The sequence below is a fragment of the Haliotis rufescens genome, unplaced genomic scaffold (assembly GCF_023055435.1).
Source record: "Haliotis rufescens isolate VD_foot unplaced genomic scaffold, xgHalRufe1.0.p SCAF_17, whole genome shotgun sequence".
NCBI classification, from domain to species: Eukaryota; Metazoa; Mollusca; class Gastropoda; order Lepetellida; family Haliotidae; genus Haliotis; species Haliotis rufescens.
This window is the reverse complement of record NW_025963857.1, coordinates 23,359,519-23,382,827: the sequence shown is the minus strand read 5'-3', so window position 1 is coordinate 23,382,827 and position 23,309 is coordinate 23,359,519. Positions and strand designations below refer to the sequence as shown.

General features: G+C 38.8%; 4 protein-coding genes across 7 annotated transcripts; all 4 read left to right on the top strand.

Annotated features, from left to right (window-relative positions):
• The first annotated feature begins 2,549 nt into the window (after positions 1–2,549).
• On the top strand, positions 2,550–3,579 carry LOC124125730 (ctenidin-3-like). The gene is made up of 3 exons (XM_048397755.1): positions 2,550–2,620; positions 2,900–3,242; positions 3,497–3,579. The coding sequence occupies exons 2-3, from the start codon at positions 2,909–2,911 to the stop codon at positions 3,511–3,513; spliced, it is 351 nt and encodes a 116-aa protein (XP_048253712.1). The 5' UTR covers positions 2,550–2,620; positions 2,900–2,908; the 3' UTR covers positions 3,514–3,579.
• A 3,425-nt stretch (positions 3,580–7,004) lies between these two features.
• On the top strand, positions 7,005–8,034 carry LOC125381191 (ctenidin-3-like). The gene is made up of 3 exons (XM_048397753.1): positions 7,005–7,075; positions 7,355–7,697; positions 7,952–8,034. The coding sequence occupies exons 2-3, from the start codon at positions 7,364–7,366 to the stop codon at positions 7,966–7,968; spliced, it is 351 nt and encodes a 116-aa protein (XP_048253710.1). The 5' UTR covers positions 7,005–7,075; positions 7,355–7,363; the 3' UTR covers positions 7,969–8,034.
• A 3,467-nt stretch (positions 8,035–11,501) lies between these two features.
• LOC125381190 (acanthoscurrin-1-like) lies at positions 11,502–16,962 on the top strand. Of its 4 annotated transcripts, none has more exons than XM_048397750.1 (3): positions 11,502–11,966; positions 16,458–16,625; positions 16,880–16,962. In XM_048397750.1, the coding sequence occupies exons 1-3, from the start codon at positions 11,819–11,821 to the stop codon at positions 16,894–16,896; spliced, it is 333 nt and encodes a 110-aa protein (XP_048253707.1). In that variant the 5' UTR covers positions 11,502–11,818; the 3' UTR covers positions 16,897–16,962. The 4 variants fall into 4 exon arrangements, with proteins under 4 accessions (XP_048253707.1, XP_048253705.1, XP_048253706.1 ...); XM_048397748.1 differs by having other exon boundaries at positions 11,503–11,966; positions 16,440–16,625; XM_048397751.1 differs by lacking the exon at positions 11,502–11,966 and adding an exon at positions 16,007–16,421.
• Positions 16,963–20,435: 3,473 nt separating this feature from the next.
• LOC125381189 (acanthoscurrin-1-like) lies at positions 20,436–21,398 on the top strand. Its single transcript, XM_048397745.1, has 2 exons — positions 20,436–21,080; positions 21,335–21,398. Exons 1-2 carry the CDS (start codon positions 20,747–20,749, stop codon positions 21,349–21,351), a joined length of 351 nt encoding a protein of 116 aa, XP_048253702.1. The 5' UTR covers positions 20,436–20,746; the 3' UTR covers positions 21,352–21,398.
• Positions 21,399–23,309: the final 1,911 nt, after the last annotated feature.

Sequence of the window (23,309 nt, the reverse complement as noted above, 5' to 3'; positions counted from 1 at the left end):
TGCATACTGCTTATGTAATTAATAGGAGAAGTATCTATATAGATATTTAGTTGTGTGTTTACTAACCACCTTCCCTGTAGGCGCTATTTGTAAAATACATATTGATTAAATCAGAGCGCGAATTTGAAGATTCCGAACTGGATTGGTAGGATTGAAGATTACAATGAACAAACAAATAGCTAATATATCCCTATTGTTTGATTACAAAGCAGAAGTGACAATCATTTATCAATACAAAGGAGATTGCATTTGGTAACTGTAGAGAGTGAAATTCAGCGGAATAAATGGTCCAACTTTAAAGCGTGTCATAAGTCTTTATAACAACAACCAGACTGTAAAAACAAGTCGTTTGATCATGTCTATCTTTGAAAACACCTTTGTGTTATACTTTAAGAGCATTTTCTTCTGAAAACACACGTCTTTACTTTTAGATGTACGGTTTTTCTGGGCAACCCTTATATAGTTACACATTGTCAAACTGATTTGCGCGTGTTTTATTCTTGGTAAGAGTTTTGGTCTAAACACGCCTTAAAAGAACACAATCATCACTATCACTACTGCTTCATCATGTCGACGTCAAGGGCATACGTAAAGGGTAGAGACGATTTCTTTACTTTCTTCTAATGTTTACGACCTAAGACTCAGCCGAAGATTAAAACACTTTAACGTGAGTTATTTGCAACAGTGATTAAGTATATATGCAAAAGTATGAATGGCTGAGACATTGTCAAAAGACAACATTCTCCCAATTTGGCACACGATGGAACGGACGGAGGAGCTCATGAAACATCCAACAAATATGAACTATTCACTAACACCTGGTGACATCACTGATATTCAGTATACATTTTAGCACAATCCTGCCTTTTACACCCAATGAAATCTGTTTCAACAGATAATCGAGCCTGAATATTCTCTGGCGTTGACGATTTATGTAGTTAAAGGGTCATCATTGAATGATTATTATATCAATATTCAGGCGTTATCTATAAAAATTGAGATATCAAATTTAGTGATGCTCGTATTATCACAAATTCCTTGATAATGAAGTGTACAATTATCAAGATGATATGTTGAAGATAAGAGAGTTCTCTCAAGAAACGCAGTTGCAAATAAACGCCACAAAACCCTTTTCAGAATCATTCGAAAGCTCTGCTCGAAGCAGAGGCCATTGTACGATTCCGACTATAATGATCACAAGCATGTGCGTATGAATGACTATCAGATAGTGGATTCCGGGGTAGAATAGGTCTTCAGCAACCCATGCTTGCCGTAAAAGGTGACTATGCTTGTCGTAAAAGGCGACTAACGGGATCGGGTGGTCAGGCTCGCTGACTTGGTTGATGCATGTCATCGATCCCAATTGGGTGGATCGATGCTAATGATTTTAATCAATGGATTGTCTGGTCCAGACTCGATTATTTACAGACCGCCGTCATATAGCAGTAATATATTGCTGAGTGCAGCGTTAAACAACCAACCAACCAACTAACCAACCAGATAGTGATGATACCTGGCGGTTGCCAAAAAGTAAGCGTATCCTGCCCCATCGGTTCTACCGTCACAAACACATACAAAGACAAGTCATCAAAGACGAGAAAACAAGCTGTTGTTCATATGTCAATCATGTTTTCAGCTTTCGGCTTTTAACAGATACTACACACATATAAAGGTGTTGTGAGTATTCATAGTGACAGTCCCTTTGTGAGAAGAAACCAATATATGTCCCTTTCAGTTAGGAAATAAAACTGTTGTAGTTTATAGTTATTGTGCAGTAAGATAAATAAAATTCGGGGAGAATAATGTAGTATCTGGGGACTTCTGCAGTATATTCAGCAGAAGCTATTTTCTTGTGAGCAGGCTGCTGTATTACACGGAAACGGTTAGCATAGTTGACCTCGTGTGGTACAGTGCTACTGCTGTACTGTGGCGAGGCTGTACTGGTGTGTTGCGTCAGTTTTCTGGTCTCATGTTATGTCGTATCACACAGATGCATTATAATGTCTGATGTATGTTGCTCCCACATCATATATTTACTGGATACACACTTTTCAGACCATTATCGAATATTTACTTAATATAGGTTAAAGTGAGTGAGTGAGTATGGTTTTACGCCGCTTTGAGCAATATTCCAGCAATATCACGGCGGGGGACACCAGCAATGGGCTACACACATTGTACCCATGTCGGAAATCGAACCCGTGTCTTCGGCGTAACGAGCGAACGCTTTAACCACTAGGCTACCCGACCGCCCCTAAATAATATAGGTTAAACATTGAGTATCGAGGACTGTTTGAAATGCAGTTAGACGATGCCAGAGAGAGTGTGTCTGTTTGCCACCTTTATATACGTTGTCTTGTACTTCCTTAATCGATGTTCATGAATACCAGCTCGCATGTGTACCCGTAGGGTGATAACCTCGGGCCCTTTGATGCGAAAAGAATGCTTACTTTACACCATTAAGCTGAGGTGCGTTACTTACCTGGAAGTGGCCAGCCCAAGGTAAATCAATCACGTATAATTCACAAATGGTATATATAAAGGACGGGGGAAACTGTTCCATCATCTCTTATCTTCACCTGCCGTTGAGACACAGATACGAGTAAAGACCAAACTGCAAGTACTAATTTAAATTTTGCTTGTGATATATATGTATACTTTTAATTTTTGATTCATCTGCTGCGCATCAGGCTGTTTTCAATCTTTATGTTGAGCCAATTCATAAAAGTCCGAATATGTAACATAAGACGTTCTTGTAAATTGAGAAATATATGAATGCGGGTGAAAGCAAAACTGATAACATAATTCACAATGAGTGGTGTGAACTGAATTTACCAGATGAGTAACGATAACATGCTATTTTACCTTTCTTGACAATGATTTTCCCGTTACTCAATAGATACTCAAAATGATGAAGATAGTCGCCGCTCTTGTTGCCTGCCTGGCTGTTACCGCCTTTGCCGAGCCTATCGGTCTGTATGGTGGAATTGGCGGGTTGAAAGGAGGACTGGGCGGAATTGGCTACGGAATGGGTGGATTGTACGGAGGCCTTGGAGGTCTTGGAGGCCTTGGAGGTCTTGGAGGCTATGGAGGTCTATACGGAGGCATGGGAGGTCTATACGGAGGCATGGGAGGTCTATACGGAGGCAAATACGGATACGGCATGGGAGGTCTGTACGGAGGACTCGGGGGCTATGGTGGTCTCTACGGAATGGGAGGATACGGAATTGGATTGGGAAAAGGTATTTCACAAAATATGATATCATTTGTTTATCGTATCCGTAAATGTACCTCCAGTCTCGTTTGCAAAATTGCATAATTTACCTATGTGGTATTACTATTTTCCGCGACAAAGCTGATGACATTTACAAAACATCTTTAAAACTATTCTCTGCTTTCTCTAATATTTGGTATAGTTTATCATGCAGCTAGTTTCAAGACTTCGTTGTGACTTATCCATACATCCCAACTTTATTCTACTATTTTTTTGTTTCAGGTATCGGCTATTATTGAGTTATTATCACCTGCAGTGTGATGCTGGCTATTTATGTATTTTCTCAAACCAATGGAATTGGTTCAATAAAATCTTGTCATATTTATTTACGCCTTGAAATTTGTTTGAAAATCTTAATCTGAATTGAATGTTCACAATGGAAGAGTGATCTATGTTTCTCCATATTGTAAACTCTGGACATAGTACGTGTTGTCGACCAATATCCAAGCACACTTCAATGATATTGCGTTTTACTGCTAGGTAAGATATCAACTACTGAAATGTGCTATTAAGTTCCTGAGGAAACCGGACATGATGATAAGAGGAGGGATTTTATGCTTGATATATCTCCCACCAAATGTCACTTACCCGAGTTCATGTTTCACGGGAATGTATCATTTGGGCTGCCAGGAAAGGGTTTGATGGCCATTTGAAGTACCATAATATCTGGAATTGGCTGTCTGTATTTCAATTTGCATTTTAAAAACATGCAGCGAAACAAATAAGCAGGCGTGTCAATTTTTGTCAAAGCAGTCATTGACGGTATCAAGGGGTAGACAGTGTGCACTGTATTGAAATGCAAATGTGTGCGCTGTCCTTGAAAATGAGCGAAAGTTGTATTCAGAATACAATCTACATGTTGTTATGGCGCTTTGTATAAATAATATCTGAGCTGCTGCAATAAAACAAACCCGAAAGCCATAGTGATGTAGAGCATCAAAACAAATGTTGCAAGATTCTTACTGCTTTGGTTAGAAGGGAATGCATACAGTTGGAATTTCCATGACAATAACATATCTTTACAGTTTATCAATTACACAAACAAAACGATTGAATTCAAAAGTAACTATTAAATACGCTTGTCCGGGTATAGCTTATCAAACTACGAATTATTTGTAATTTCCATCAAACATGTACTTCTTGATTTGATGATGCAATTTAACATTTTGCATACTGCTTATGTAACTAATAGGAGAAGTATCTATATAGATATTTAGTTGTGTGTTTACTAACCACCTTCCCTGTAGGCGCTATTTGTAAAATACATATTGATTAAATCAGAGCGCGAATTTGAAGATTCCGAACTGGATTGGTAGGATTGAAGATTACAATGAACAAACAAATAGCTAATATATCCCTATTGTTTGATTACAAAGCAGAAGTGACAATCATTTATCAATACAAAGGAGATTGCATTTGGTAACTGTAGAGAGTGAAATTCAGCGGAATAAATGGTCCAACTTTAAAGCGTGTCATAAGTCTTTATAACAACAACCAGACTGTAAAAACAAGTCGTTTGATCATGTCTATCTTTGAAAACACCTTTGTGTTATACTTTAAGAGCATTTTCTTCTGAAAACACACGTCTTTACTTTTAGATGTACGGTTTTTCTGGGCAACCCTTATATAGTTACACATTGTCAAACTGATTTGCGCGTGTTTTATTCTTGGTAAGAGTTTTGGTCTAAACACGCCTTAAAAGAACACAATCATCACTATCACTACTGCTTCATCATGTCGACGTCAAGGGCATACGTAAAGGGTAGAGACGATTTCTTTACTTTCTTCTAATGTTTACGACCTAAGACTCAGCCGAAGATTAAAACACGTTAACGTGAGTTATTTGCAACAGTGATTAAGTATATATGCAAAAGTATGAATGGCTGAGACATTGTCAAAAGACAACATTCTCCCAATTTGGCACACGATGGAACGGACGGAGGAGCTCATGAAACATCCAACAAATATGAACTATTCACTAACACCTGGTGACATCACTGATATTCAGTATACATTTTAGCACAATCTTGCCTTTTACACCCAATGAAATCTGTTTCAACAGATAATCGAGCCTGAATATTCTCTGGCGTTGACGATTTATGTAGTTAAAGGGTCTTCATTGAATGATTATTATATCAATATTCAGGCGTTATCTATAGAAATTGAGATATCAAATTTAGTGATGCTCGTATTATCACAAATTCCTTGATAATGAAGTGTACAATTATCAAGATGATATGTTGAAGATAAGAGAGTTCTCTCAAGAAACGCAGTTGCAAATAAACGCCACAAAACCCTTTTCAGAATCATTCGAAAGCTCTGCTCGAAGCAGAGGCCATTGTACGATTCCGACTATAATGATCACAAGCATGTGCGTATGAATGACTATCAGATAGTGGATTCCGGGGTAGAATAGGTCTTCAGCAACCCATGCTTGCCGTAAAAGGTGACTATGCTTGTCGTAAAAGGCGACTAACGGGATCGGGTGGTCAGGCTCGCTGACTTGGTTGATGCATGTAATCGATCCCAATTGGGTGGATCGATGCTAATGATTTTAATCAATGGATTGTCTGGTCCAGACTCAATTATTTACAGACCGCCGTCATATAGCAGTAATATATTGCTGAGTGCGGCGTTAAACAACCAACAAACCAACTAACCAACCAGATAGTGATGATACCTGGCGGTTGCCAAAAAGTAAGCGTATCCTGCCCCATCGGTTCTACCGTCACAAACACATACAAAGACAAGTCAACAAAGACGAGAAAACAAGCTGTTGTTCATATGTCAATCATGTTTTCAGAAGACACTGGTGTACTTTCGGCTTTTAACAGATACTACACACATATAAAGGTGTTGTGAGTATTCATAGTGACAGTCCCTTTGTGAGAAGAAACCAATATATGTCCCTTTCAGTTAGGAAATAAAGCTGTTGTAGTTTATAGTTATTGTGCAGTAAGATAAATAAAATTCGGGGAGAATAATGTAGTATCTGGGGACTTCTGCAGTATATTCAGCAGAAGCTATTTTCTTGTGAGCAGGCTGCTGTATTACACGGAAACGGTTAGCATAGTTGACCTCGTGTGGTACAGTGCTACTGCTGTACTGTGGCGAGGCTGTACTGGTGTGTTGCGTCAGTTTTCTGGTCTCATGTTATGTCGTATCACACAGATGCATTATAATGTCTGATGTATGTTGCTCCCACATCATATATTTACTGGATACACACTTTTCAGACCATTATCGAATATTTACTTAATATAGGTTAAAGTGAGTGAGTGAGTATGGTTTTACGCCGCTTTGAGCAATATTCCAGCAATATCACGGCGGGGGACACCAGCAATGGGCTACACACATTGTACCCATGTCGGAAATCGAACCCGTGTCTTCGGCGTAACGAGCGAACGCTTTAACCACTAGGCTACCCGACCGCCCCTAAATAATATAGGTTAAACATTGAGTATCGAGGACTGTTTGAAATGCAGTTAGACGATGCCAGAGAGAGTGTGTCTGTTTGCCACCTTTATATACGTTGTCTTGTACTTCCTTAATCGATGTTCATGAATACCAGCTCGCATGTGTACCCGTAGGGTGATAACCTCGGGCCCTTTGATGCGAAAAGAATGCTTACTTTACACCATTAAGCTGAGGTGCGTTACTTACCTGGAAGTGGCCAGCCCAAGGTAAATCAATCACGTATAATTCACAAATGGTATATATAAAGGACGGGGGAAACTGTTCCATCATCTCTTATCTTCACCTGCCGTTGAGACACAGATACGAGTAAAGACCAAACTGCAAGTACTAATTTAAATTTTGCTTGTGATATATATGTATACTTTTAATTTTTTATTCATCTGCTGCGCATCAGGCTGTTTTCAATCTTTATGTTGAGCCAATTCATAAAAGTCCGAATATGTAACATAAGACGTTCTTGTAAATTGAGAAATATATGAATGCGGGTGAAAGCAAAACTGATAACATAATTCACAATGAGTGGTGTGAACTGAATTTACCAGATGAGTAACGATAACATGCTATTTTACCTTTCTTGACAATGATTTTCCCGTTACTCAATAGATACTCAAAATGATGAAGATAGTCGCCGCTCTTGTTGCCTGCCTGGCTGTTACCGCCTTTGCCGAGCCTATCGGTCTGTATGGTGGAATTGGCGGGTTGAAAGGAGGACTGGGCGGAATTGGCTACGGAATGGGTGGATTGTACGGAGGCCTTGGAGGTCTTGGAGGCCTTGGAGGTCTTGGAGGCTATGGAGGTCTATACGGAGGCATGGGAGGTCTATACGGAGGCATGGGAGGTCTATACGGAGGCAAATACGGATACGGCATGGGAGGTCTGTACGGAGGACTCGGGGGCTATGGTGGTCTCTACGGAATGGGAGGATACGGAATTGGATTGGGAAAAGGTATTTCACAAAATATGATATCATTTGTTTATCGTATCCGTAAATGTACCTCCAGTCTCGTTTGCAAAATTGCATAATTTACCTATGTGGTATTACTATTTTCCGCGACAAAGCTGATGACATTTACAAAACATCTTTAAAACTATTCTCTGCTTTCTCTAATATTTGGTATAGTTTATCATGCAGCTAGTTTCAAGACTTCGTTGTGACTTATCCATACATCCCAACTTTATTCTACTATTTTTTTGTTTCAGGTATCGGCTATTATTGAGTTATTATCACCTGCAGTGTGATGCTGGCTATTTATGTATTTTCTCAAACCAATGGAATTGGTTCAATAAAATCTTGTCATATTTATTTACGCCTTGAAATTTGTTTGAAAATCTTAATCTGAATTGAATGTTCACAATGGAAGAGTGATCTATGTTTCTCCATATTGTAAACTCTGGACATAGTACGTGTTGTCGACCAATATCCAAGCACACTTCAATGATATTGCGTTTTACTGCTAGGTAAGATATCAACTACTGAAATGTGCTATTAAGTTCCTGAGGAAACCGGACATGATGATAAGAGGAGGGATTTTATGCTTGATATATCTCCCACCAAATGTCACTTACCCGAGTTCATGTTTCACGGGAATGTATCATTTGGGCTGCCAGGAAAGGGTTTGATGGCCATTTGAAGTACCATAATATCTGGAATTGGCTGTCTGTATTTCAATTTGCATTTTAAAAACATGCAGCGAAACAAATAAGCAGGCGTGTCAATTTTTGTCAAAGCAGTCATTGACGGTATCAAGGGGTAGACAGTGTGCACTGTATTGAAATGCAAATGTGTGCGCTGTCCTTGAAAATGAGCGAAAGTTGTATTCAGAATACAATCTACATGTTGTTATGGCGCTTTGTATAAATAATATCTGAGCTGCTGCAATAAAACAAACCCGAAAGCCATAGTGATGTAGAGCATCAAAACAAATGTTGCAAGATTCTTACTGCTTTGGTTAGAAGGGAATGCATACAGTTGGAATTTCCATGACAATAACATATCTTTACAGTTTATCAATTACACAAACAAAACGATTGAATTCAAAAGTAACTATTAAATACGCTTGTCCGGGTATAGCTTATCAAACTACGAATTATTTGTAATTTCCATCAAACATGTACTTCTTGATTTGATGATGCAATTTAACATTTTGCATACTGCTTATGTAACTAATAGGAGAAGTATCTATATAGATATTTAGTTGTGTGTTTACTAACCACCTTCCCTGTAGGCGCTATTTGTAAAATACATATTGATTAAATCAGAGCGCGAATTTGAAGATTCCGAACTGGATTGGTAGGATTGAAGATTACAATGAACAAACAAATAGCTAATATATCCCTATTGTTTGATTACAAAGCAGAAGTGACAATCATTTATCAATACAAAGGAGATTGCATTTGGTAACTGTAGAGAGTGAAATTCAGCGGAATAAATGGTCCAACTTTAAAGCGTGTCATAAGTCTTTATAACAACAACCAGACTGTAAAAACAAGTCGTTTGATCATGTCTATCTTTGAAAACACCTTTGTGTTATACTTTAAGAGCATTTTCTTCTGAAAACACACGTCTTTACTTTTAGATGTACGGTTTTTCTGGGCAACCCTTATATAGTTACACATTGTCAAACTGATTTGCGCGTGTTTTATTCTTGGTAAGAGTTTTGGTCTAAACACGCCTTAAAAGAACACAATCATCACTATCACTACTGCTTCATCATGTCGACGTCAAGGGCATACGTAAAGGGTAGAGACGATTTCTTTACTTTCTTCTAATGTTTACGACCTAAGACTCAGCCGAAGATTAAAACACGTTAACGTGAGTTATTTGCAACAGTGATTAAGTATATATGCAAAAGTATGAATGGCTGAGACATTGTCAAAAGACAACATTCTCCCAATTTGGCACACGATGGAACGGACGGAGGAGCTCATGAAACATCCAACAAATATGAACTATTCACTAACACCTGGTGACATCACTGATATTCAGTATACATTTTAGCACAATCCTGCCTTTTACACCCAATGAAATCTGTTTCAACAGATAATCGAGCCTGAATATTCTCTGGCGTTGACGATTTATGTAGTTAAAGGGTCATCATTGAATGATTATTATATCAATATTCAGGCGTTATCTATAAAAATTGAGATATCAAATTTAGTGATGCTCGTATTATCACAAATTCCTTGATAATGAAGTGTACAATTATCAAGATGATATGTTGAAGATAAGAGAGTTCTCTCAAGAAACGCAGTTGCAAATAAACGCCACAAAACCCTTTTCAGAATCATTCGAAAGCTCTGCTCGAAGCAGAGGCCATTGTACGATTCCGACTATAATGATCACAGCATGTGCGTATGAATGACTATCAGATAGTGGATTCCGGGGTAGAATAGGTCTTCAGCAACCCATGCTTGCCGTAAAAGGTGACTATGCTTGTCGTAAAAGGCGACTAACGGGATCGGGTGGTCAGGCTCGCTGACTTGGTTGATGCATGTCATCGATCCTAATTGCGTGGATCGATGCTAATGATTTTAATCAATGGATTGTCTGGTCCAGACTCGATTATTTACAGACCGCCGTCATATAATAGCAGGAATATTGCTGAGTGCGGCGTTAAACAACCAACCAACCAACTAACCAACCAGATAGTGATGATACCGGGCGGTTGCCAAAAAGTAAGCGTATCCTGCCCCATCGGTTCCACCGTCACAAACACATACAAAGACAAGTCATCAAAGACGAGAAAACAAGCTGTTGTTCATATGTCAATCATGTTTTCAGAAGACACTGGTGTACTTTCGGCTTTTAACAGATACTACACACATAAAACGTTGTTGTGAGTATTCATAGTGACAGTCCCTTTGTGAGAAGAAACCAATATATGTCCCTTTCAGTTAGGAAATAAAGCTGTTGTAGTTTATAGTTATTGTGCAGTAAGATAAATAAAATTCGGGGAGAATAATGTAGTATCTGGGGACTTCTGCAGTATATTCAGCAGAAGCTATTTTCTTGTGAGCAGGCTGCTGTATTACACGGAAACGGTTAGCATAGTTGACCCCGTGTGGTACAGTGCTACTGCTGTACTGTGGCGAGGCTGTACTGGTGTGTTGCGTCAGTTTTCTGGTCTCATGTTATGTCGTATCACACAGATGCATTATAATGTCTGATGTATGTTGCTCCCACATCATATATTTACTGAATACACACTTTTCAGACCATTATCGAATATTTACTTAATATAGGTTAAAGTGAGTGAGTGAGTATGGTTTTACGCCGCTTTTAGCAATTTTCCAGCAATATCACGGCGGGGGACACCAGCAATGGGCTACACACATTGTACCCATGTCGGAAATCGAACCCGTGTCTTCGGCGTAACGAGCGAACGCTTTAACCACTAGGCTACCCGACCGCCCCTAAATAATATAGGTTAAACATTGAGTATCGAGGACTGTTTGAAATGCAGTTAGACGATGCCAGAGAGAGTGTGTCTGTTTGCCACCTTTATATACGTTGTCTTGTACTTCCTTAATCGATGTTCATGGATACCAGCTCGCATGTGTACCCGTAGGGTGATAACCTCGGGCCCTTTGATGCGAAAAGAATGCTTACTTTACACCATTAAGCTGAGGTGCGTTACTTACCTGGAAGTGGCCAGCCCAAGGTAAATCAATCACGTATAATTCACAAATGGTATATATAAAGGACGGGGGAAACTGTTCCATCATCTCTTATCTTCACCTGCCGTTGAGACACAGATACGAGTAAAGACCAAACTGCAAGTACTAATTTAAATTTTGCTTGTGATATATATGTATACTTTTAATTTTTGATTCATCTGCTGCGCATCAGGCTGTTTTCAATCTTTATGTTGAGCCAATTCATAAAAGTCCGAATATGTAACATAAGACGTTCTTGTAAATTGAGAAATATATGAATGCGGGTGAAAGCAAAACTGATAACATAATTCACAATGAGTGGTGTGAACTGAATTTACCAGATGAGTAACGATAACATGCTATTTTACCTTTCTTGACAATGATTTTCCCGTTACTCAATAGATACTCAAAATGATGAAGATAGTCGCCGCTCTTGTTGCCTGCCTGGCTGTTACCGCCTTTGCCGAGCCTACCGGTCTGTATGGTGGAATTGGCGGGTTGAAAGGAGGACTGGGCGGAATTGGCTACGGAATGGGTGGATTGTACGGAGGCCTTGGAGGTCTTGGAGGCCTTGGAGGTCTTGGAGGCTATGGAGGTCTATACGGAGGCATGGGAGGTCTATACGGAGGCATGGGAGGTCTATACGGAGGCAAATACGGATACGGCATGGGAGGTCTGTACGGAGGACTCGGGGGCTATGGTGGTCTCTACGGAATGGGAGGATACGGAATTGGATTGGGAAAAGGTATTTCACAAAATATGATATCATTTGTTTATCGTATCCGTAAATGTACCTCCAGTCTCGTTTGCAAAATTGCATAATTTACCTATGTGGTATTACTATTTTCCGCGACAAAGCTGATGACATTTACAAAACATCTTTAAAACTATTCTCTGCTTTCTCTAATATTTGGTATAGTTTATCATGCAGCTAGTTTCAAGACTTCGTTGTGACTTATCCATACATCCCAACTTTATTCTACTATTTTTTTGTTTCAGGTATCGGCTATTATTGAGTTATTATCACCTGCAGTGTGATGCTGGCTATTTATGTATTTTCTCAAACCAATGGAACTGGTTCAATAAAATCTTGTCATATTTATTTACGCCTTGAAATTTGTTTGAAAATCTTAATCTGAATTGAATGTTCACAATGGAAGAGTGATCAATGTTTCTTCATATTGTAAACTCTGGACATAGTACGTGTTGTCGACCAATATCCAAGCACACTTCAATGATATTGCGTTTTACTGCTAGCTAAGATATCAACTACTGAAAAGTGCTATTAAGTTCCTGAGGAAACCGGACATGATGATAAGAGGAGGGATTTTATGCTTGATATATCTCCCACCAAATGTCACTTACCCGAGTTCATGTTTCACGGGAATGTATCATTTGGGCTGCCAGGAAAGGGTTTGATGGCCATTTGAAGTACCATAATATCTGGAATTGGCTGTCTGTATTTCAATTTGCATTTTAAAAACATGCAGCGAAACAAATAAGCAGGCGTGTCAATTTTTGTCAAAGCAGTCATTGACGGTATCAAGGGGTAGACAGTGTGCACTGTATTGAAATGCAAATGTGTGCGCTGTCCTTGAAAATGAGCGAAAGTTGTATTCAGAATACAATCTACATGTTGTTATGGCGCTTTGTATAAATAATATCTGAGCTGCTGCAATAAAACAAACCCGAAAGCCATAGTGATGTAGAGCATCAAAACAAATGTTGCAAGATTCTTACTGCTTTGGTTAGAAGGGAATGCATACAGTTGGAATTTCCATGACAATAACATATCTTTACAGTTTATCAATTACACAAACAAAACGATTGAATTCAAAAGTAACTATTAAATACGCTTGTCCGGGTATAGCTTATCAAACTACGAATTATTTGTAATTTCCATCAAACATGTACTTCTTGATTTGATGATGCAATTTAACATTTTGCATACTGCTTATGTAATTAATAGGAGAAGTATCTATATAGATATTTAGTTGTGTGTTTACTAACCACCTTCCCTGTAGGCGCTATTTGTAAAATACATATTGATTAAATCAGAGCGCGAATTTGAAGATTCCGAACTGGATTGGTAGGATTGAAGATTACAATGAACAAACAAATAGCTAATATATCCCTATTGTTTGATTACAAAGCAGAAGTGACAATCATTTATCAATACAAAGGAGATTGCATTTGGTAACTGTAGAGAGTGAAATTCAGCGGAATAAATGGTCCAACTTTAAAGCGTGTCATAAGTCTTTATAACAACAACCAGACTGTAAAAACAAGTCGTTTGATCATGTCTATCTTTGAAAACACCTTTGTGTTATACTTTAAGAGCATTTTCTTCTGAAAACACACGTCTTTACTTTTAGATGTACGGTTTTTCTGGGCAACCCTTATATAGTTACACATTGTCAAACTGATTTGCGCGTGTTTTATTCTTGGTAAGAGTTTTGGTCTAAACACGCCTTAAAAGAACACAATCATCACTATCACTACTGCCTCATCATGTCGACGTCAAGGGCATACGTAAAGGGTAGAGACGATTTCTTTACTTTCTTCTAATGTTTACGACCTAAGACTCAGCCGAAGATTAAAACACGTTAACGTGAGTTATTTGCAACAGTGATTAAGTATATATGCAAAAGTATGAATGGCTGAGACATTGTCAAAAGACAACATTCTCCCAATTTGGCACACGATGGAACGGACGGAGGAGCTCATGAAACATCCAACAAATATGAACTATTCACTAACACCTGGTGACATCACTGATATTCAGTATACATTTTAGCACAATCTTGCCTTTTACACCCAATGAAATCTGTTTCAACAGATAATCGAGCCTGAATATTCTCTGGCGTTGACGATTTATGTAGTTAAAGGGTCATCATTGAATGATTATTATATCAATATTCAGGCGTTATCTATAGAAATTGAGATATCAAATTTAGTGATGCTCGTATTATCACAAATTCCTTGATAATGAAGTGTACAATTATCAAGATGATATGTTGAAGATAAGAGAGTTCTCTCAAGAAACGCAGTTGCAAATAAACGCCACAAAACCCTTTTCAGAATCATTCGAAAGCTCTGCTCGAAGCAGAGGCCATTGTACGATTCCGACTATAATGATCACAGCATGTGCGTATGAATGACTATCAGATAGTGGATTCCGGGGTAGAATAGGTCTTCAGCAACCCATGCTTGCCGTAAAAGGTGACTATGCTTGTCGTAAAAGGCGACTAACGGGATCGGGTGGTCAGGCTCGCTGACTTGGTTGATGCATGTCATCGATCCTAATTGCGTGGATCGATGCTAATGATTTTAATCAATGGATTGTCTGGTCCAGACTCGATTATTTACAGACCGCCGTCATATAATAGCAGGAATATTGCTGAGTGCGGCGTTAAACAACCAACCAACCAACTAACCAACCAGATAGTGATGATACCGGGCGGTTGCCAAAAAGTAAGCGTATCCTGCCCCATCGGTTCCACCGTCACAAACACATACAAAGACAAGTCATCAAAGACGAGAAAACAAGCTGTTGTTCATATGTCAATCATGTTTTCAAAAGACACTGGTGTACTTTCGGCTTTTAACAGATACTACACACATAAAACGTTGTTGTGAGTATTCATAGTGACAGTCCCTTTGTGAGAAGAAACCAATATATGTCCCTTTCAGTTAGGAAATAAAGCTGTTGTAGTTTATAGTTATTGTGCAGTAAGATAAATAAAATTCGGGGAGAATAATGTAGTATCTGGGGACTTCTGCAGTATATTCAGCAGAAGCTATTTTCTTGTGAGCAGGCTGCTGTATTACACGGAAACGGTTAGCATAGTTGACCCCGTGTGGTACAGTGCTACTGCTGTACTGTGGCGAGGCTGTACTGGTGTGTTGCGTCAGTTTTCTGGTCTCATGTTATGTCGTATCACACAGATGCATTATAATGTCTGATGTATGTTGCTCCCACATCATATATTTACTGAATACACACTTTTCAGACCATTATCGAATATTCACTTAATATAGGTTAAAGTGAGTGAGTGAGTATGGTTTTACGCCGCTTTTAGCAATTTTCCAGCAATATCACGGCGGGGGACACCAGCAATGGGCTACACACATTGTACCCATGTCGGAAATCGAACCCGTGTCTTCGGCGTAACGAGCGAACGCTTTAACCACTAGGCTACCCGACCGCCCCTAAATAATATAGGTTAAACATTGAGTATCGAGGACTGTTTGAAATGCAGTTAGACGATGCCAGAGAGAGTGTGTCTGTTTGCCACCTTTATATACGTTGTCTTGTACTTCCTTAATCGATGTTCATGAATACCAGCTCGCATGTGTACCCGTAGGGTGATAACCTCGGGCCCTTTGATGCGAAAAGAATGCTTACTTTACACCATTAAGCTGAGGTGCGTTACTTACCTGGAAGTGGCCAGCCCAAGGTAAATCAATCACGTATAATTCACAAATGGTATATATAAAGGACGGGGGAAACTGTTCCATCATCTCTTATCTTCACCTGCCGTTGAGACACAGATACGAGTAAAGACCAAACTGCAAGTACTAATTGAAATTTTGCTTGTGATATATATGTATACTTTTAATTTTTGATTCATCTGCTGCGCATCAGGCTGTTTTCAATCTTTATGTTGAGCCAATTCATAAAAGTCCGAATATGTAACATAAGACGTTCTTGTAAATTGAGAAATATATGAATGCGGGTGAAAGCAAAACTGATAACATAATTCACAATGAGTGGTGTGAACTGAATTTACCAGATGAGTAACGATAACATGCTATTTTACCTTTCTTGACAATGATTTTCCCGTTACTCAATAGATACTCAAAATGATGAAGATAGTCGCCGCTCTTGTTGCCTGCCTGGCTGTTACCGCCTTTGCCGAGCCTACCGGTCTGTATGGTGGAATTGGCGGGTTGAAAGGAGGACTGGGCGGAATTGGCTACGGAATGGGTGGATTGTACGGAGGCCTTGGAGGTCTTGGAGGCCTTGGAGGTCTTGGAGGCCTTGGAGGTCTTGGAGGCTATGGAGGTCTATACGGAGGCATGGGAGGTCTATACGGAGGCATGGGAGGTCTATACGGAGGCAAATACGGATACGGCATGGGAGGTCTGTACGGAGGACTCGGGGGCTATGGTGGTCTCTACGGAATGGGAGGATACGGAATTGGATTGGGAAAAGGTATTTCACAAAATATGATATCATTTGTTTATCGTATCCGTAAATGTACCTCCAGTCTCGTTTGCAAAATTGCATAATTTACCTATGTGGTATTACTATTTTCCGCGACAAAGCTGATGACATTTACAAAACATCTTTAAAACTATTCTCTGCTTTCTCTAATATTTGGTATAGTTTATCATGCAGCTAGTTTCAAGACTTCGTTGTGACTTATCCATACATCCCAACTTTATTCTACTATTTTTTTGTTTCAGGTATCGGCTATTATTGAGTTATTATCACCTGCAGTGTGATGCTGGCTATTTATGTATTTTCTCAAACCAATGGAATTGGTTCAATAAAATCTTGTCATATTTATTTACGCCTTGAAATTTGTTTGAAAATCTTAATCTGAATTGAATGTTCACAATGGAAGAGTGATCTATGTTTCTCCATATTGTAAACTCTGGACATAGTACGTGTTGTCGACCAATATCCAAGCACACTTCAATGATATTGCGTTTTACTGCTAGGTAAGATATCAACTACTGAAATGTGCTATTAAGTTCCTGAGGAAACCGGACATGATGATAAGAGGAGGGATTTTATGCTTGATATATCTCCCACCAAATGTCACTTACCCGAGTTCATGTTTCACGGGAATGTATCATTTGGGCTGCCAGGAAAGGGTTTGATGGCCATTTGAAGTACCATAATATCTGGAATTGGCTGTCTGTATTTCAATTTGCATTTTAAAAACATGCAGCGAAACAAATAAGCAGGCGTGTCAATTTTTGTCAAAGCAGTCATTGACGGTATCAAGGGGTAGACAGTGTGCACTGTATTGAAATGCAAATGTGTGCGCTGTCCTTGAAAATGAGCGAAAGTTGTATTCAGAATACAATCTACATGTTGTTATGGCGCTTTGTATAAATAATATCTGAGCTGCTGCAATAAAACAAACCCGAAAGCCATAGTGATGTAGAGCATCAAAACAAATGTTGCAAGATTCTTACTGCTTTGGTTAGAAGGGAATGCATACAGTTGGAATTTCCATGACAATAACATATCTTTACAGTTTATCAATTACACAAACAAAACGATTGAATTCAAAAGTAACTATTAAATACGCTTGTCCGGGTATAGCTTATCAAACTACGAATTATTTGTAATTTCCATCAAACATGTACTTCTTGATTTGATGATGCAATTTAACATTTTGCATACTGCTTATGTAACTAATAGGAGAAGTATCTATATAGATATTTAGTTGTGTGTTTACTAACCACCTTCCCTGTAGGCGCTATTTGTAAAATACATATTGATTAAATCAGAGCGCGAATTTGAAGATTCCGAACTGGATTGGTAGGATTGAAGATTACAATGAACAAACAAATAGCTAATATATCCCTATTGTTTGATTACAAAGCAGAAGTGACAATCATTTATCAATACAAAGGAGATTGCATTTGGTAACTGTAGAGAGTGAAATTCAGCGGAATAAATGGTCCAACTTTAAAGCGTGTCATAAGTCTTTATAACAACAACCAGACTGTAAAAACAAGTCGTTTGATCATGTCTATCTTTGAAAACACCTTTGTGTTATACTTTAAGAGCATTTTCTTCTGAAAACACACGTCTTTACTTTTAGATGTACGGTTTTTCTGGGCAACCCTTATATAGTTACACATTGTCAAACTGATTTGCGCGTGTTTTATTCTTGGTAAGAGTTTTGGTCTAAACACGCCTTAAAAGAACACAATCATCACTATCACTACTGCTTCATCATGTCGACGTCAAGGGCATACGTAAAGGGTAGAGACGATTTCTTTACTTTCTTCTAATGTTTACGACCTAAGACTCAGCCGAAGATTAAAACACGTTAACGTGAGTTATTTGCAACAGTGATTAAGTATATATGCAAAAGTATGAATGGCTGAGACATTGTCAAAAGACAACATTCTCCCAATTTGGCACACGATGGAACGGACGGAGGAGCTCATGAAACATCCAACAAATATGAACTATTCACTAACACCTGGTGACATCACTGATATTCAGTATACATTTTAGCACAATCCTGCCTTTTACACCCAATGAAATCTGTTTCAACAGATAATCGAGCCTGAATATTCTCTGGCGTTGACGATTTATGTAGTTAAAGGGTCATCATTGAATGATTATTATATCAATATTCAGGCGTTATCTATAAAAATTGAGATATCAAATTTAGTGATGCTCGTATTATCACAAATTCCTTGATAATGAAGTGTACAATTATCAAGATGATATGTTGAAGATAAGAGAGTTCTCTCAAGAAACGCAGTTGCAAATAAACGCCACAAAACCCTTTTCAGAATCATTCGAAAGCTCTGCTCGAAGCAGAGGCCATTGTACGATTCCGACTATAATGATCACAGCATGTGCGTATGAATGACTATCAGATAGTGGATTCCGGGGTAGAATAGGTCTTCAGCAACCCATGCTTGCCGTAAAAGGTGACTATGCTTGTCGTAAAAGGCGACTAACGGGATCGGGTGGTCAGGCTCGCTGACTTGGTTGATGCATGTCATCGATCCTAATTGCGTGGATCGATGCTAATGATTTTAATCAATGGATTGTCTGGTCCAGACTCGATTATTTACAGACCGCCGTCATATAATAGCAGGAATATTGCTGAGTGCGGCGTTAAACAACCAACCAACCAACTAACCAACCAGATAGTGATGATACCGGGCGGTTGCCAAAAAGTAAGCGTATCCTGCCCCATCGGTTCCACCGTCACAAACACATACAAAGACAAGTCATCAAAGACGAGAAAACAAGCTGTTGTTCATATGTCAATCATGTTTTCAGAAGACACTGGTGTACTTTCGGCTTTTAACAGATACTACACACATAAAACGTTGTTGTGAGTATTCATAGTGACAGTCCCTTTGTGAGAAGAAACCAATATATGTCCCTTTCAGTTAGGAAATAAAGCTGTTGTAGTTTATAGTTATTGTGCAGTAAGATAAATAAAATTCGGGGAGAATAATGTAGTATCTGGGGACTTCTGCAGTATATTCAGCAGAAGCTATTTTCTTGTGAGCAGGCTGCTGTATTACACGGAAACGGTTAGCATAGTTGACCCCGTGTGGTACAGTGCTACTGCTGTACTGTGGCGAGGCTGTACTGGTGTGTTGCGTCAGTTTTCTGGTCTCATGTTATGTCGTATCACACAGATGCATTATAATGTCTGATGTATGTTGCTCCCACATCATATATTTACTGAATACACACTTTTCAGACCATTATCGAATATTTACTTAATATAGGTTAAAGTGAGTGAGTGAGTATGGTTTTACGCCGCTTTTAGCAATTTTCCAGCAATATCACGGCGGGGGACACCAGCAATGGGCTACACACATTGTACCCATGTCGGAAATCGAACCCGTGTCTTCGGCGTAACGAGCGAACGCTTTAACCACTAGGCTACCCGACCGCCCCTAAATAATATAGGTTAAACATTGAGTATCGAGGACTGTTTGAAATGCAGTTAGACGATGCCAGAGAGAGTGTGTCTGTTTGCCACCTTTATATACGTTGTCTTGTACTTCCTTAATCGATGTTCATGGATACCAGCTCGCATGTGTACCCGTAGGGTGATAACCTCGGGCCCTTTGATGCGAAAAGAATGCTTACTTTACACCATTAAGCTGAGGTGCGTTACTTACCTGGAAGTGGCCAGCCCAAGGTAAATCAATCACGTATAATTCACAAATGGTATATATAAAGGACGGGGGAAACTGTTCCATCATCTCTTATCTTCACCTGCCGTTGAGACACAGATACGAGTAAAGACCAAACTGCAAGTACTAATTTAAATTTTGCTTGTGATATATATGTATACTTTTAATTTTTGATTCATCTGCTGCGCATCAGGCTGTTTTCAATCTTTATGTTGAGCCAATTCATAAAAGTCCGAATATGTAACATAAGACGTTCTTGTAAATTGAGAAATATATGAATGCGGGTGAAAGCAAAACTGATAACATAATTCACAATGAGTGGTGTGAACTGAATTTACCAGATGAGTAACGATAACATGCTATTTTACCTTTCTTGACAATGATTTTCCCGTTACTCAATAGATACTCAAAATGATGAAGATAGTCGCCGCTCTTGTTGCCTGCCTGGCTGTTACCGCCTTTGCCGAGCCTACCGGTCTGTATGGTGGAATTGGCGGGTTGAAAGGAGGACTGGGCGGAATTGGCTACGGAATGGGTGGATTGTACGGAGGCCTTGGAGGTCTTGGAGGCCTTGGAGGTCTTGGAGGCTATGGAGGTCTATACGGAGGCATGGGAGGTCTATACGGAGGCATGGGAGGTCTATACGGAGGCAAATACGGATACGGCATGGGAGGTCTGTACGGAGGACTCGGGGGCTATGGTGGTCTCTACGGAATGGGAGGATACGGAATTGGATTGGGAAAAGGTATTTCACAAAATATGATATCATTTGTTTATCGTATCCGTAAATGTACCTCCAGTCTCGTTTGCAAAATTGCATAATTTACCTATGTGGTATTACTATTTTCCGCGACAAAGCTGATGACATTTACAAAACATCTTTAAAACTATTCTCTGCTTTCTCTAATATTTGGTATAGTTTATCATGCAGCTAGTTTCAAGACTTCGTTGTGACTTATCCATACATCCCAACTTTATTCTACTATTTTTTTGTTTCAGGTATCGGCTATTATTGAGTTATTATCACCTGCAGTGTGATGCTGGCTATTTATGTATTTTCTCAAACCAATGGAACTGGTTCAATAAAATCTTGTCATATTTATTTACGCCTTGAAATTTGTTTGAAAATCTTAATCTGAATTGAATGTTCACAATGGAAGAGTGATCAATGTTTCTTCATATTGTAAACTCTGGACATAGTACGTGTTGTCGACCAATATCCAAGCACACTTCAATGATATTGCGTTTTACTGCTAGCTAAGATATCAACTACTGAAAAGTGCTATTAAGTTCCTGAGGAAACCGGACATGATGATAAGAGGAGGGATTTTATGCTTGATATATCTCCCACCAAATGTCACTTACCCGAGTTCATGTTTCACGGGAATGTATCATTTGGGCTGCCAGGAAAGGGTTTGATGGCCATTTGAAGTACCATAATATCTGGAATTGGCTGTCTGTATTTCAATTTGCATTTTAAAAACATGCAGCGAAACAAATAAGCAGGCGTGTCAATTTTTGTCAAAGCAGTCATTGACGGTATCAAGGGGTAGACAGTGTGCACTGTATTGAAATGCAAATGTGTGCGCTGTCCTTGAAAATGAGCGAAAGTTGTATTCAGAATACAATCTACATGTTGTTATGGCGCTTTGTATAAATAATATCTGAGCTGCTGCAATAAAACAAACCCGAAAGCCATAGTGATGTAGAGCATCAAAACAAATGTTGCAAGATTCTTACTGCTTTGGTTAGAAGGGAATGCATACAGTTGGAATTTCCATGACAATAACATATCTTTACAGTTTATCAATTACACAAACAAAACGATTGAATTCAAAAGTAACTATTAAATACGCTTGTCCGGGTATAGCTTATCAAACTACGAATTATTTGTAATTTCCATCAAACATGTACTTCTTGATTTGATGATGCAATTTAACATTTTGCATACTGCTTATGTAATTAATAGGAGAAGTATCTATATAGATATTTAGTTGTGTGTTTACTAACCACCTTCCCTGTAGGCGCTATTTGTAAAATACATATTGATTAAATCAGAGCGCGAATTTGAAGATTCCGAACTGGATTGGTAGGATTGAAGATTACAATGAACAAACAAATAGCTAATATATCCCTATTGTTTGATTACAAAGCAGAAGTGACAATCATTTATCAATACAAAGGAGATTGCATTTGGTAACTGTAGAGAGTGAAATTCAGCGGAATAAATGGTCCAACTTTAAAGCGTGTCATAAGTCTTTATAACAACAACCAGACTGTAAAAACAAGTCGTTTGATCATGTCTATCTTTGAAAACACCTTTGTGTTATACTTTAAGAGCATTTTCTTCTGAAAACACACGTCTTTACTTTTAGATGTACGGTTTTTCTGGGCAACCCTTATATAGTTACACATTGTCAAACTGATTTGCGCGTGTTTTATTCTTGGTAAGAGTTTTGGTCTAAACACGCCTTAAAAGAACACAATCATCACTATCACTACTGCCTCATCATGTCGACGTCAAGGGCATACGTAAAGGGTAGAGACGATTTCTTTACTTTCTTCTAATGTTTACGACCTAAGACTCAGCCGAAGATTAAAACACGTTAACGTGAGTTATTTGCAACAGTGATTAAGTATATATGCAAAAGTATGAATGGCTGAGACATTGTCAAAAGACAACATTCTCCCAATTTGGCACACGATGGAACGGACGGAGGAGCTCATGAAACATCCAACAAATATGAACTATTCACTAACACCTGGTGACATCACTGATATTCAGTATACATTTTAGCACAATCTTGCCTTTTACACCCAATGAAATCTGTTTCAACAGATAATCGAGCCTGAATATTCTCTGGCGTTGACGATTTATGTAGTTAAAGGGTCATCATTGAATGATTATTATATCAATATTCAGGCGTTATCTATAGAAATTGAGATATCAAATTTAGTGATGCTCGTATTATCA

Bases quoted from the DNA above. Each gene is read 5' to 3' on its own strand.
- LOC124125730 (XM_048397755.1), top strand. From the start codon at position 2,909: ATGATGAAGATAGTCGCCGCTCTTGTTGCCTGCCTGGCTGTTACCGCC.
- LOC125381191 (XM_048397753.1), top strand. From the start codon at position 7,364: ATGATGAAGATAGTCGCCGCTCTTGTTGCCTGCCTGGCTGTTACCGCC.
- LOC125381190 (XM_048397748.1), top strand. From the start codon at position 11,819: ATGATGAAGATAGTCGCCGCTCTTGTTGCCTGCCTGGCTGTTACCGCC. The intron at 11,967-16,439 runs GTCTTGGAGGCC...GAGGCCTTGGAG, and splicing joins ATTGTACGGAGGCCTTGGAG to GTCTTGGAGGCCTTGGAGGT.
- LOC125381189 (XM_048397745.1), top strand. From the start codon at position 20,747: ATGATGAAGATAGTCGCCGCTCTTGTTGCCTGCCTGGCTGTTACCGCC.